General features: G+C 59.7%; 1 protein-coding gene across 4 annotated transcripts in view; it reads left to right on the plus strand.

Moving 5' to 3' along the window:
- The first annotated feature begins 686 nt into the window (after positions 1-686).
- LOC105485384 (protein inhibitor of activated STAT 4) overlaps positions 687-15,399 on the plus strand; it is a 29,917-nt gene continuing 15,204 nt past the window's right edge. The window contains exons 1-4 of one of the 4 annotated variants that reach the window (XM_011747694.2): positions 774-841; positions 3,442-3,547; positions 5,516-5,942; positions 6,813-6,908. In XM_011747694.2, coding sequence (XP_011745996.2) covers positions 3,464-3,547; positions 5,516-5,942; positions 6,813-6,908 — 607 coding nt within the window. In that variant the 5' untranslated portion in view covers positions 774-841; positions 3,442-3,463. Of the gene's footprint in view, positions 842-3,441; positions 3,548-5,515; positions 5,943-6,812; positions 6,909-15,399 lie in introns of all 4 variants that reach the window. The other 3 variants (XM_011747702.2, XM_071085958.1, XM_011747721.2) reach the window with 3 other exon arrangements.

Consider the following 15,399-nt stretch of genomic DNA (forward strand, 5'->3'; position numbering starts at 1 on the left):
TAAAATACTTCATTACTGAAGTTTGAACTCCACTTCTACGGGCACTAAGCCACTCGGCTCCAAAGCCAACCAAGGAGCGCTTTGGAGCAGGAGAGGTCCCAGCTGGTGCAGATCCAAGGTTTCCCATGGGTGGGGAGGCAGGATGGGAGGGTGCAAAGACGTGAGGGCTGCACGATCTCCGAAGAATTTGGAAGCAGGTGTCTCGCTTTTCTCCGCCTGGCGCCCCCAGCCAACTGGGTGCCGAGCCCACGCCCCATCTGCACACCAGGACCCGGATGTGCAGCGCGCGGGGCGTCGGGGCCCGTGGAGCGTGCACCACGCGGCGCTGCAAGGCGTCGCACTGCACGCACTGGCGACTGCTGCGGCGGAGCAACCATTCCCTGCCCGACGCCGCCGGGAGTGTGGACACGCACCTGGCGGCCGCCGCGCGCAGGAAGCCACGGCACCTGGTCGCATTGTTGTCACTGCCACCGCCCCCTCCCGCCCTCCCTCCCTCGAGACAACCCAGCACCCGTCCCCACCTGCGCAGGGCTCGTACCCCTTTAAGGAGTCAGACGCCGCCAGGGGTGGGCGTGGTCGCCGCGAGCGAGAGAAGAAGGGTGGAGGGGAGGGGCCGGTGTAGGGCAGACCTGATTGGCCCGAGGCCCGGGCGGCGGCCGCGCGCGCCTGCGCAGGACGCAACAGCGCGCACGGGCGGCGGGAGGAGCGCGCGCGGGTGCTAATTGGCTCGGGTGGCGGCCCCGCCCGCGAGTGGTGGGCGGTCACGTGACGCGACGGCTGGGGGCTCCCGGCGCGGGGGACGCTGGTGGCCAAGATGGCGGCGGAGCTGGTGGAGGCCAAAGTGAGTGAGCGGCGGCGGAACCGGCCGGGGCAAGTGGGCGAGAGGGCGGGGGCCGGGCCGCAGGTCGAGGTCTGCGCCTTCTGTCCGGGGCCCCACAGCGCGGCCGGCCCGCGGCTTGCGGTCCCGGCCCCCAGACCCCGACCCCGGGTCTCAGGGTGAGGGCGGGGGGCGGGGAGGCCGGGGGCGGGGCCCTCCTGCCTCACCCGGGTCTTCGCTCCGGGGGTCGCTTCCCCGGCTTCAGGCAGGCTCCCCCCCACCCAGCCCGAGCCCTTGGAGTCCCGGTCCCTAAGCGCCAGGCCAGGGCCGCGCCTCCCGGTTGAGGCACCGTTCTCCCGGGCTGCGGGACGTGTTGAGCTTCTCGTTGCTCTCTTGGTTCCGAGCCGGGGTCTTTGCTCTTTGGCTGGTGTGTAGGGGGGAGTGTCTGCGCCTCCCCGCCCGCAGGGCTCCCAAGAATGGTATCTGGGTCTCGTCCCCGCCCAACAGGCCAGACTGGGGTTTGCGAGTCTCCTGCTTGGAAGGGTCCCCTGAGTCTCGGAGAGTGTCCTGCCACAGTCCAGGTAGAGGAGTCAGGGTCCTGAGGCCACCTCCAAGACACAGCACGTCCTCTTGGGGTCTGGAGTCCAGGCTCGGGCTTGAGCCCCTCTGCAGCTCCTGCATTGGTCCCAGAACCCCGCCCCCTTCCCGACACCGTCTCTCACACGCTGGAGTGGACGCTGGGGAAGACTGGGCCCCCTCTTTCCCTCCCCATAGAATGGAGTCCTGACCACTTTTCTTGGTCAAAGACTTTCCTTATTCTCCTTTTTTTTAATCTTAAATCCTGGACTGTGCTTTGGTCCTACCTCATTCCCGTTGGGACAGAATCTAAGGCTACTAATTCTGCTTCAGGGGCCTCTAAACCTTACCTGTGCAGCATCAGATACTGTCTTCAAACCTTGGGTGCTTCTCTTATTTTCTGTTCTTGAGCGAGTCTACTTTTTAGGTCAGACACCCTCCCTCCCTACACAGCCCCCAGAATCTTTATGCACCCCAGCTTTGGTTTTTAAGGTCTCCTGTCTTTCTGCCTATTCTCTTATGTTGATCTCTGGAGGGTCCCCACTGGGTCCAAGATTGGCCTCTTTAGAATAACTTCTGCTGCTAGTCTTTTATACTACGTATCCTGTGCAGGTCCCATGTCCCATAGATACCATCTCCTAGCTTGGAACCCATTTTAATCCTAGGATTGAGCTCCGAGTATCCGCATTCCAGGGGATGTACCTTCTTGTAGGTGCCTGCCTAAAGCTGAGGGTATAAAACCCTTAGAAGTGCCCGCAAAACCACGGCTTCCAGGGAGATTAGGGGACCTCTCCCTCCCCCATCCCTCTTCACGTCTTCCCTCCCCACAGTCCTGACCTGTACATATTTTCTTCTCAGTCCTCTCACATTACCCACTGGGATCTGAAAACACAGCACTCAGGGCTCTGTGATTACAGCATACACCTCTCTTCGCCTCCCAACCCTGCCCCTCTCCCCCGCCCCGCACACATTTCTGTCCCTCTCTAGAGTTTTGAAAAGTGGAGACTCGCCCTGGAGATGTGGAGGCCTAAACTCTGTAAACCCGAGGTGGCAGGCTCTGGGCTTGAAGTGCCCTGGTGTCCTGAAATGTAACCTCCTTTCTGGACTTGGAGCTGTGACCCTGGACTCCCCACCCCCACCCTGGTTGAGGGCAGGGTCTGCACTCTTTTGTACCATCCAGGCCTTGAAATATGATCTGATGAACTTTCCTTGACCCTCTGGTGACTAGGTCCCCCCACCTCAATTAAATCAAGTTGATCCTTCTTTCAGGTTCTCTAAACCGTGAGCTTCCATTCAAGGGGGCCTGGACCCCGGGGAGCCTTCTTTCTTCTTGAGTCCATTGCTACCCCTCTAAGTACCTTAAATGTCATTGAAACATCCCCTTTTTTACAGGGGCCTTCCCCAGCCTGTCATATTCGTGGCTGCAGATTCTGTCTTTTGGGGTGCATCACAGACTGCTCGGAGGGACGAATGTTGGGGGCTTGTTGGTGAACTTTGAAATCTGAGACTCTCAGCTTGAGACCTGGAGGCAGGTTTGGGGCAGGGGTGTCTGTGAGCTCCCTGAAATAGTCCGCAGCACACACCTCCCCTTTCCTGGAAAGAGGCGCCTTCCTGAGCTTCCCCCAGTGCTCCGAGGGGCCTGTGCTAGAGGAGAGGTTCAGCGCAGCTGCTGTGTCTCGGCTGATGTCTCCCCACGCGACTTCCAGGCAAGCCTGGAGTTGAAACTCTGGAAGCTGCCGGGGCCTGGCGCTGTTTATAAACACAGCTCTGACGGCAGGCAGGTCAGCTCAGAGCCAGGGCAGGAAGTGATCCTGGGGCATTTGGGGCTTCTTCCTGAATGCTTGTCCCCCCCGCATTCCCTCCAGTGTCAAGGGCAGGCTCCTCTGAGGTGGCAGCTGCCGGGAAATCTGAGTCGTGAACATATGGCTGCCTAAGGGGTGTGCTCCGGGAAGTGGGAGCTGGGGCTCCACTGTCCAGCCTGGGCGGGGCGGAGGCTCCCGGGGTGCCAGGATGTCAGCAGGTTCCTGAGCCCACCTGCCTTCGACCAGGCTGCCAGTGTGAAGTGTCCACATGACATCGTCTCTCCCTGCTAAGGCCTTGGGCCACTTCCAGAAGAAACATCTTGTCCGCAAGCCTTTGTGTTTTCTGCACAAGGTAGGAAGTCAGGCCAAGGGAGGTGAGGCATTTTTGTTTTCAAAGCATCACTGACTCTGAGGCCCAGCAGACCACGCAGGTCCCCATAGCCAGTGTGCTGGTGAGTGAGGGTCCCCGGCAGCGGACGGGAACACCCTGGGGAGCCCAGGGGCCGAGGGGCCGATGCCAGTCCCATGCATGTACTAGGGAGGCTCTGGGCCAGCCACTTCTCTCTGTGAGCCTCGGTTTCCTCACCTACACGATGGGTGTGGTCATTGTGAAATTAGCGACATAGGCCTCGCTGGTGCCTGGCAGGGAGCAGACGCTGGCATCCCGGTTCTTCACGGTCACGGGGCCGCGCAGCCCTGATACGGGAAGAGGCTTCTCCCGAGGCTCTTAGGGCAGGACTGGGCCACCCACACGTGCGTCCCTGTCGTTTTGAGCCGGGACAGCCTCTTCGTCTCCAGCAGGATCCTGGCCTGGTACAGCTGGAAGGAATCAGAGTTGACAGATGAGGACCCCGCCAGCGGCCCCGGCTGCTGCAGCCTTGGTGCTGAAATGGGCGGCTAGGCTCCTGGCCTCACCCTGGGGCAGCCGGGAGCTGGAAACCCCAGCACTTCCTGGCACGGAGGCCGCAGTGTAGACACTCCAGTGGGACTGCCTCTGGCTTTGACCCTCAGGGTCTTTCGAGTGGAGTTTGGATGACTTATTGGTTTCTTCGGGTGCCTGCCAGCTTTGCTTACCACCCTTGACACTTGAGCTTTTTCTCCATTCCTCCTGGAAGTTTCTCTTTCCCACCACATCTCATTCATCCCAGGCCAGCTTCAGGGCTGAGGGTGGGTGGCCCCGAAACCCTGCCAGCCCATCCCTCGAGGACACCTGGCTTCTGCAGCCTGTTGAGCCCTCTTTCCCTTTCATGGTCCTACCCCTCATGGAGGGGAGGCCACTGCCAGGCTACCCCACATCAAACACTAGGGTCAGCTGGGCTCTGTTTGGTTTGATTTCGCTGGAGAGGTACTGTCGGGGGATGAGGGCCAGGTCCTGCCAAGCCTCATTCGTCACTTTGGCCCAGGTCCCGCAACAGCCCCTGTGGCTGCTGCCTTCCCCTCGGACCAGGCCCCCAGGGACTCAGGGCGATGTCTGGAGATGTATTTGGTTGTCATGAACTGTGGGTGTTTAGCACCCCACAGTGCCCGGGACGGCCCCAGCGTCCACAGGGCCGAGGGGACGAAACCCTGCTGGAATGATGGGTAGACGTTTCGGAGGCCCCCACAGGCCCAGCCCTGTGTTGCTGTCCGGAGGAGAGTGTGGCAGCAGGGACCGCCCCTGGCTTCAGAGCCAGGTCTGGGTTTGAATCTTGGCACTGCCACCTCTGAGCCTACAGTTCTTTTGTGACAGAGCTCACACACCAGCCTAGCAGGGGTGTTTTAAGGATCAGAGTTAAATATATAATCACATGACCGACTTGGTTCCCGGCAGGTGATTAGTGCTAAGTAAACTGTGGCTACCGTTGGCGAGACCGAAGGGAAAACATGTCTGTGGCTGACAAGGGTTGAGCGCCCGCCCAGCCAGTGCTTTATGTCATTATCCTCCCGACGAAGAGACTGAGGGTCAGAGAGGCACTTGGTGTTTGTCGGCAAGGCACTGGCAGAGGCCGTTTACAAGTAAAGCACGATTCCCAGTTCCTGCCCTGGGGATGCTTTCAGGCTGAAGACAGGGAAAGAGAACCTAAAATAGAAGGGGGGCCTAGTCAGAGGCGCTTTTGCTGCGTTGGCGATGCTGGGGAAAGTTTGATGAGGAGGAGGGAGGGGGCAGGGCTTTGCTGGGAGGGGGCACCGTAGGGGCAGGGCACTCCACCAGCCCCAGCCAAGGCTGGAGCTTCCTGGCGAGTGGGTGTCTCTCACGGCCCCCGCCTCAGGGCCTGGCCTCTGCGGAGACCCCTGCCTCGCAGCTCTGCCCTCTGAGTTGTGTGTGCTTGCTCCTCCTCAGAACATGGTGATGAGTTTTCGAGTCTCCGACCTTCAGATGCTCCTGGGTTTTGTGGGCCGGAGTAAGAGCGGACTGAAGCACGAGCTCGTCACCAGGGCCCTCCAGCTGGTGCAGTTTGACTGTAGCCCCGAGTTGTTCAAAAAGATCAAGGAGCTGTACGAGACCCGCTACGCCAAGAAGAACTCGGAGCCTGCCCAGCAGCCGCACCGGCCCCTGGACCCCCTGACCATGCACTCCACCTACGACCGGGCCGGCGCTGTGCCCAGGACTCCGCTGGCAGGCCCCAATATTGACTACCCCGTGCTCTATGGGAAGTACTTAAACGGACTGGGACGGTTACCCGCCAAGACCCTTAAGCCAGAAGTCCGCCTGGTGAAGCTGCCCTTCTTTAACATGCTGGACGAGCTGCTGAAGCCCACCGAGTTAGGTGAGTGGCCGCCCCGGGGAGGCTGTGACGGGAGGCCTCACCTAGGCCCTGTCGCCCAGCCCAGCCACGCAGCCCACCTTTGGTGATGTTCTCTGGCGCGGCCAGGGCGGGAGCCACGGTGGCCAGGGCTGTCCTTCCCTGGAAGCAAAGGGACCATCTTTGATATTGGTCACCCCTTGCTGTGGTACAAGTTACCCTGAAATGGAGCAGTGGGCGTCTTTTAGCTCTCAGGAACCAGCGAGCCGCGTTGCGGGGCGTTGGGGCTCGGGGGCTCTCATGAGGCTCAGTCAGGCCGGAGCCACCTCATCCGGAGGCTCGACCAGGGCTGGAGCAGCCACTTCCTCGTATGGTGGCTGGCAGGCTGCAGCTCCTCACCGGCTTTTGGCCGTCGTCCCCAGGTCCTCACTGTGCGGCCTCCTGCACGGGCTGCCCGGGCTTCCTCAGCCTGGTGGCTCCCTCACCCTAGGGTAGCGAGCGTGCACGTCCAGCTGGGAGCTGGAGCCCTTTTTATGACCCAGCCTCGGACACGCCTTGCCGTCTCCCCCATGGAGTCCATTGCTCACAGACTCTGTGGCACAGGCAGGGACCACACCAGGCTGTGACTGCCAGGGCCAAGGGTGACCAGGGTCACCTGGGAACCTGGTTTCCCTGCTTATTCCCCATGGAAAGGGGGCTGGCCAGTGGCATCGGCCTTCCCTCCTTCCCCCAGGCTCTGGTTCCTCGCTGGCAGCCTGCAGGTATGGCCTTGGTCAGCGGGCTCAGGTCACTGCCAGGCTGTGCGCACCAGGCGTGCTGGGGGCTCAGGGCGATCCCAGGCAGAGGAGAGGTGCTGGGCTCCACGCTTCTCTCTCTCATGTCTTTGTCTGCAAGCACTGACTGAGCAGGAGTGTGTCAGGACCTCGCAGCCCGCAGCAGTGTGGACAGGCCCCTGGCGCCTCCCAGCAGCCGTGACCATTCAGGCTGCAGGTGGGTATCAAGCCCGGTCTCTGCCTCAACCATAGCCCTGAGCTCAGGGCCAGGGAGGCCAGAGCAGCCCCAGCCCCCAGGGCAGGGAGAGTGTGCAGCCTCTGGGACTCCCAGTTAGGGAGCGGAACATCCTGGGCCTTTTGCGGACCTGTGCCCCAAGGCGCTCAGATTTTACCAGGTCCTCTGTGTGCCTGGAGGTCTCTTCTTCCTGCCTCCCTTCCCCTGCCCCCACTCTTTCCTTCGCAGTAAACGTCGCGCAGTAAACGTCGGAGTGCAGTAAACGTGGGAGTGCCTGCTGGGTGGGTGCGTGATGGGCACCAGGCATGGACACGCAGCAGGGAACGGGACCAAGGCCGCGAGGTTCAGGAAGCCTCTGCACGCCCCCTCCCACCCTGCTGACCCAGCGACCTGCCTGGTCCCTGCTGTGGCCTGAGGGCTCCTCTCTGGCACGATTCAGTCCACTGGGTGCCAGCTGGCCCCACTCCCCTGCCCCGGGAGGCAGGGTCAATGGGGGTGTGGGGAAGGGGAACTGGCCGCCATTCCCCTCCCACCTACAGCCCTGGGACTTTGTGAGGTTAGGTTGGAGGGGCTGGGCTTCCAAGTGAGGTTGGAGGAGGTGGAGGAGGTGGAGGAGGTGGAGGAGGTAGGAAGATGCTGCTGGTGGTTCCTGAGACAGTGAGGCTCCTCCCTCCAGCCTGAGGCTCCGCCTTCCAAGTGAGGCTCCGCCTCCACCTTTTTTCTTTTGCAGGAGGTGTCTAGCGGCAGCCTCCTGGGGAGCAGGTTGGCCCAGCAGCACCTGTCCTGGGAGACTCGGGGCCTTGGCCTGACTTTCCCGGCCTTTGCTGCCTCACGAGGGAAGCGGTTCCCCCTGGCGGGTTCTTGGGCAGAGCTGGCTATCTCTGAAGCTTGGGCCTTGGGAAGGACCTGCATCACAGGGAGGCTGGGCTTTCCCGGGAGCGGCAGGGCAGGCTTGGTCCAGGGCGGGGGACGGGGCTGACTGTCTTCCTTCCTGCACGGGGACCAGTAGCTCCATCCCACAATGCATCACTGTGCCCTGAGCCCCCAGGGACCCCGGTCACCTGATCTCCGGGAGAGCCAGCTCCCCTGTCTACACCAGTATGACTCTGCTGGCGGCTCAGAACAAAGAGGCCAACCCCACCCTGCCTCTCCTTCCTACTGGCCCCCTCTCCATCCTAGGCCACCAGGTGAACCTCCTTTCCTGGGTTCCCATGCTCTTGGGGGACCCCCCCGGGGAATGCCTGGGTCCTCAGAGGTTTCCTGGAGCATAGACCCTGGCCCCAAAGCAGTGCTCCCCTTGGTTTCAGGGCCTGAGATGCCATTCCTCCACCCCGACCCTGGGCTGTGTCCCTCCCCAGGGTGCACTCTGTGGTGCTGGCCTTGCGGGGGACCGCCTCAGGAGGACCCAGTTCCACCGGCTTCCCCCTTGCCCCCGCCTCTGGCTGTGACCCACCGGCCAGCGTGAGGCCCACTGCTCTGGTCTGTTTCCCCGGAATAGCTGCCGGCCGGCTCCAGGATGGAGACTGCGCCTGGCGGACAGGAGCCATAAATCACGTGGCGCGGAATGCTGGGCTGGGGGAGGGGGTGACAGAGCTGCAGAGCAGGCTACGGGGGCCTCGGGCCACAGATGATCGGCTCCAGTGGGAGGTACCATGTGTGGGGACGGGGCTGGCACCCAGAACAGTGCGGAGAATGGCCCAAGGTCACACAGCGGCCTGCCTTCCCTTATTCTGAGCTGACTGGGTCCTGCCTCTGAGCAGAGGCTCTGGCCTGGACCTCGTGAAGGCTGGGGACCCTGTCCTGCCTCTCAGCAAGGAAGCCCGCCCCACCGCTTCCCAGCCTGCACCACCTGGGGAGTCCGGCTAGGGGGCCTGACCCTCCTGTCAGGGCACATGGGAAGAGAGGCTGTCAGGAGATGTGGGGCGGAAGGAAGGACACACGCTGGCCGGGCACAGAGCTGCTTCTCCAGGGCCTCGGCCCACAGCGAGCACCCCGAGGAATCTGCCTGCTTGCCCGCCTGCTGTGCAGAGTGGAGCCCCTGTCGCCACGGCTTCAGACGCCCCCAGAGGCAGGAAGCCCTGGCACTAGCCAAGAGCCGCCAGTTGGGCATGTGCTGTGCTGTGCTGTGTGTAGGCACATGTGCCCTTCAGTCTCTGAAGCCCTTGGGTGAGCATTGCCCAGGCCACAGCAAGGTAGCATGGTCCCTGCTCAGGTGCCACACAGAAGTGCCAGGTGATGAGTGTCTCGTGGCTGGCAGAGGGCTTTCAGGGGCAGCTGTCAGTAGCGGGAGCCATTCACTGTACATTTGGGAGGAGGTAGCAGTCAGGAAGGCTTCCTGGAGGCAGCAGCTTCCAGTCCAGACCTGAGGGTGATTCCCAAGAAGCCAGGCAGCGAGGAGGGGGCAGAGGAGTGTACTCCAGGCAGAGATGGGGGGCAGGGGAGTGTACTCTGGGCAGAGGGGAGGGGGCAGAGGAGTGTACTCCAGGCAGAGGGCAGTGAGGGCAGAGGCCGATGGCCAGAGAGGGCTCATTCACAGGGCTGAATGGAGTCCATTGTGGCCAGAGTGTGGTGTGCCCAGGAGGAGGGACGCAGCAGCCTGGGTGCAGGCGGCAGAGGCTGGAACCCGAGAATGGTGGGTCCAGGGAAGGTTGGAAGCTACCCTGCTTTCCCCGAGGGCTGCAGCGCCCCTGAGGTTCTGGTGTGATTTTGGGGGTCAGTGAGGAAACTGAGAGGTGCAGGAGGCAAGTGGCCACCTGCCTTCCACAGCCAGGCCTGCTGCCCGCCCAGGCCCACCATCTGTCCGTCTGCACACTGGGAGCCTGGGGGGCACGGGGCATCCTGTGTCACTGTCCCGTGTGTAGGGTAGTCTGACCCACTCGGCCCGCTGGCACTTCCCGTGCCTGTGATTGGGGAACAAGGGGACTCCGCCAGCTCTGCCCCAGGTCCGGGCCTTCTGGTTGAGGAGGAGGGATGGGCCCACCGCTACCAACTGGGGGACTGCTGGCAGCCACCCCCACATCCCACTGGTCCTTCTCCTGTCCCCTGTGGCCCCTGCCCTGCCCAGCCCAGTTCCCCACCTGCCCGCCGGCCACAGCCTCCTGCTCTGCTTCCTGCCCACTGGTCCCCCTCCCATGGCAGCCTGTGAATGTTCTCGCTGATGGGTGGAGCTGTCAGCACCGCCCCCTGTGCCTAGCCAGGGGCACCTGTTCCCCACCCCTCCAGGACAGTGCCCCCTGTGTCCCTCATACCTGACTGTGCTGCCTCTACTCTTGATCTGGGGGACCTGGGGTGGGGAGTTGGTGCTGGTAGCTCTTAGCTGGACAGGGCGGGGCTGGGAGTTAGAGAACTTGTATGTGCTGGGGAGGGGACAGCCTGGAGGAGGGGGCCAGCACATGGGCCAGCTGGAGGCAGAATGGTCCCATCCGATCAGCTTTTTTTAAATTTTTTTATTTTTGAGATGGAGTCTTGCTCTGTCGCCCAGCCTGGAGTGCAGTGGCCGGATCTCGGCTCACTGCAAGCTCCGCCTCCCGGGTTCACATCATTCTCCTGCCTCAGCCTCCCGAGTAGTTGGGACTACAGGCGCCGCCACCGCACCCGGCTAGTTTTTTGTATTTTTTAGTAGAGACGGGGTTTCGCCGTGTTAGCCAGGATGATCTCGATCTCCTGACCTCGTGATCCACCCGCCTTGGCCTCCCAGAAGTGCTGGGATTACAGGCGTGAGCCACCGCACCCGGCCCCGATCAGCCTTTTAAAATCTCCCCGTGTTTCATTTCTATTTACACTTGCACAATGATGCGCCTGTCCCAGAAAACTGGAGTCAACAGCAGAGCAGCCCGGCTGGCGCCCTGCTGCCCGAGTGGGCCTCCTCAGCGCAGCGGGCCATGCTTGCCGCCTTCCCCCTTTGCCTGTGTGATTGTAGGAGCGTGTGGCTGTCCTGGCTGCTGTTTTATAACCACCCCCCATGCTGTGAGCATCTGCTCCTGGCGTTAAATATTCATGTCAGCAGCATCTCGCGAGGCTCCCTGGCAGCCTTGGGTGGAGCCAGCGGCTGGGCCCTTCTTGTTGGGCTCTCGGATTGGGCCCATGGGCTGCTTTGCATGCCCGGGCTGGAGGGCCTGGCTGGGCACCTCATCCCAGAACCGGCTCTGCCTGGCAGGGCCCAGCCTCGCACCTGGCCGCAAAGGTGCATCTGGTTCAGCAGCGCCTGTGCCTTGGTCCTGTGGCCCGTGGGTGCTGGGCAGTCCACGAAACCGTCTCCCCCTCGGGGAACTTCATGCTTCAATGGCCCAACAAGAAGGAGCAGCAGAGTGATGCAGGGAAACTGAGTCGATCCTTGGAGGGAGAAGGTTTGGAGAAAAGCGGGGCGGGGGGTGCAGTTTTTAAATGAGGTGCTCAGGGAAGCCTTTCCTTCTGGTTACATTTGTGCAAAGACAAATATAGGGCCATGAGGCTGGTCGGGAGAGGAAGGTTCCAGAAGAGGGAATGGCGTGTGCAGAGTCCCCGAGGCAGCATGGCTGGTAGGGCCCAGGCAGGAGGCCAGGGTGGGTGTGGCCCTGAACAGGGGTGCTGAGGGCCCAGGGGTCTCCTGCAGAGCCAGCCTAGGGAGCAGGCTCTGGCTGCTGAGACCAGCAGAGCTGGGGGCAGGTGGCCGCGTTGGGTGGCATTTGAAAGCAGAACTGACAGGACTGGCTGGGGGAGTGGATGTTTGCAGGACAGCAGAGGCGGGGGCTGCGTGGATGCCACCTGGGTTTCTGGCCCCAAACAGCTGACCCCGAGGGCAGAAGAGGAGGTTTGCGGTAGCCCCTCTTCCTGAGGGCCAGCCACAGCCCCTTCCCCAGCAGAGGGGGGCCAGGTGTTTGGGGGGATCCGTGAGCGGCCTGGGGCGAGTAGCACAGCAGAGCAGTCAGAGCACAGGGCATCTCCCGGGTCCCCAGCAGAGAAGCACAGCCTGGCCTCCCCCAGAGGGAGCCTCCCGGGGCAAGGACCCCAGAGTTTTGGTCTTCAATGACTGGGCCCTTTCTGCCCCAGGCATGGACTTGCTGCTTATTGGGGACCCACCCTCCTCCCCTAATTCCTCCTGAGACACTGAGGGGTGGAGTGTCCGTGTTTTCACCTCTGACCCAGCCTGGAAGCTCAAGGCCCAGCTCAGGTGTCGGCTCCTGTGAGGCCTCCCTGCCCCGAACCATTGCTCCCCGGCGCTTGGGGCAGATCTGGGCGCGTCTACAGGTGGCCTGTGTGCCCCACCCTCCCAATTAGGCGGCCTTCTTCAGGGGCCCAGCTGGGCATCCACAGCCCATCACCTCTGCAGAGACTGGCTGTGCCCTCAGCACATAAACGGGAACAGGCTGTGGCACTGTGGCCCTTGTGGCAACGCCACTGCTGCGGTACACCCTCTTCCTGAGGGCCAGCCACAGACCTGGCACCGGTTCCCGCAGAAACGGGTCAGCATGGGCCGGACATGCAGGCTCAGGCCACAAAGGCCCTGGCAGGGCTGGGATCCCAGCCCAGGCAGTCTGGCTTCTTTTTTTTTTTTTTTTTTTTTTGAGACAGAGTCTTGCTCTGTGGCCCAGGCTGGAGTGCAGTGGCACAACCTCGGCTCACTGCAAGCTCCACCTCCTGGGTTCACGCCATTCTGCCTTAGCTTCCCGAGTAGCTGGGCTTCCCATGAGCCACCACACCCAGCCGGCAGTCTGAGCTTCTGAGCCTAAAGCAGATGTACTTTTTACATCGTTACCCGTTCTCATGGGTTTTAATTGAGAAAGTTCCAAGACGGTGCTGGCAGTTGAGGTCTGATGCTACGGCTCCGGTTCTTGTAAAGGCCCTTGTCATAGGTGCAGGCCACACTGCTGTGTGCACTGCCGTCCTGGGAGCACCTTTCCAGGACCGGGCAGTCTCTGCTCATAACACAGACAGTGTGGCCTGCGAAGCTGATGAACTCCAGCCTTTACCAGGGCAGTTCGCCGTCCTTGTTCTGAAGGGCTTGCCCGTCATCTTGTCTCCCGGCCATTCCAAGGCTGCCATTGTGGCCAGATTCTCTCTCCCCCACACTCCTCCGATATTTTTTTACACTTATAGACAAATAGGCATTTACTCAGATTCCTTTCCTCCGTTTTCGTTACACAAGCGATGGCAGGACATACATGCCGCTCAGTGTTTTTGATTTACGTCTAAATATATTTTTTAACGTAGAGACAGTCTTGCTGTGTTGCCCAGTCTGGTCTCACACTTCTGAACCCAAGCAATCTTCCCGCCTCAGCCTCCTGCGCCGCAGGGATGACAGCTGCACACCAGCACACCTGGCTCAGGCTCATTTAAAAATGGTTTTTTAGAGACAAGGTCTCACTATGTTACCCAGGCTAGTCTCCAACTACTGTGCTAAAGCGATCCTCCTACCTTGGCCTCCTAAAGTGCTGGGATTACAGGCATGAGCTGCCGTACCCGGCCTGCAAGTCTCTGAATGCATGTTTCCATTTACTGAAGGAAAATACTTTGAGTGGGATTCCTGGGTGCTGGGGTAGGTCTGTGCTTACCTTTATAAGGGCAGTTTCCCAAAGTGATTGTACTGTCTTATAACCCCACCAGCAGAGAGTTTGCTCTACACCCTCGCCACCTTGTAGAGTTGCCAGTCTTTCCATTTTAGCCATGCTAGTGGATGTGTAGAGAGATATTTTACTTTATTTTACCTCATTTTATTTTATTGATACAGAGCCACACTCTGTCACCCAGGCTGGAGTGCAGTGACCCAGTCTCGGTTCACTGCAACCTCCGCCTCCTGGGTTTAAGCGATTCTCCTTAGCTTCCCGAGTAGCTGGGATTACAGGCGTGTGTCACCATGCCTGGCTAATTTTTGTATTTTTAGTAGAGATGGGGTTACCATATTGTCCAGGCTGGTCTTGAACTCCTGACCTCAAGCGATCCACCCGCCTTGGCCTCCACAGTGCTGGGATTCCAGGCATGAGCCACCGCGCCTGGCCTGTGTGTGTAGAGAGGATTTATACCAGTCTTAGATTTCTCACACAAATCGCAGGGGCCTGAAATACTGGCTGATATTTTGTGGAGGATTTTACATCTGTGTTCGTGAGGGGCATTTATTGGTAATTTTCCTTCCTTGACGCCGTGTTGTGAGGTTTTGGTATCAGAGTTATGCTGGCCTTGTAAAATAGGTAGTATTCTTTCCTTCTCTGTTGTTTGAAAGAGTTTACGTACAGTTTATGTGGTTTCTTTCCAAAATGTTTTATATAATTCACCAATATGCACCTGCAGTTTTCTTTTTCTTTTTCTTTTCTTTTTTTTTTTTTTTTTTTGAGATGGGGTCTGGTTCTGTTGCCCAGGCTGGAGTGCAGTGGTGCGATCACGGCTCACTGCAGCCTCCACCTCCTGGGCTCAAGCGATCCTCCTGCCTCAGCCTCCAAGGTAGCTGGGACTACAGGTGGTGCGCGCCTCCACACCTGGCTAATTTAAAAAATTTTTGTAGAGACAGGGTCTCACTGTGTTGCCCAGGCTGGCCTCAAACTCCTGGGCTCAAGCGATCCGCCCACCTCAGCCCCCAAAGTGCTGGGATTACAGGCGTGAGCCACCGTGCCCGACCTGGACCTGCAGTTTTCAGAAAAGGTTTTAATTATGGATCCAAATTCCTTAACAGGTAACAAACTTTTCAAACTTCCTGTATCTTTTGGTACCCGTTTTGGTAATGTGCATCTTTGGAAGAATTTGTCACTGAGTTGTCAGATTCATTGGCATGAAGGTACACCTTTTCTTCCCCTGTTGGACCAAAAAGCGGTAGGGTCTGTACTGTGGTTCTCTTTCATTTCTGATATGGGTAGTTTGTGTTCTCACTGTCTTTTTGTTGTTCAGCTAGAGTTTCGTTCGTTTGTTTTTGTTTTTGTGTTTTGGGGTTTTTTTTGGAAACAGTCTCGCTCTGTCGCCCAGGCAGTGGTGTGATCTCCACTCACTGCAACCTCCACCTCCCAGCTTCAAGCAGTTCTCCTGCCTCAGCCTCCCAAGTAGCTGGGATTACAGGTGCCTGAACCACGCCTGGCTAATTTTTTTTTTTTTTTTGAGACGCCACACCATGCTGTTTTTTTTTTAAGAGATGGGGCAGCCAGGTGCAGTGGCTCATCCCTGTAATCCCAGCACTTTGGGAGACCAAGGCGGGCGGATCACCTGAGGTTGGGAGTTCAAGACCAGCCTGACCAACATGGAGAAACCCTGTCTCTGCTAAAAATACAAAATTAGCTGGGCGTGGTGGCACATGCCTGTAATCCCAGCTGCTTTGGGAGGCTGAGGCAAGAGGATCGTTTGAACCCACGAGGCGGAGGTTGTGGTGAGCCGAGATGATGCCATTGCACTCCAGCCTGGGTGACAAGGGTGAAACAAAGTCTCAAAAAAAAAAAAAAAGATGGGGCTGGCTGAGCGCAATGGCTCACGTCTGTAATCCCAGCATTTTGAGAGGTTGAGGTGGGCAGATCACCTG

The sequence above is a fragment of the Macaca nemestrina genome, chromosome 20, assembly GCF_043159975.1.
Source record: "Macaca nemestrina isolate mMacNem1 chromosome 20, mMacNem.hap1, whole genome shotgun sequence".
NCBI lineage: Eukaryota > Metazoa > Chordata > Mammalia > Primates > Cercopithecidae > Macaca > Macaca nemestrina.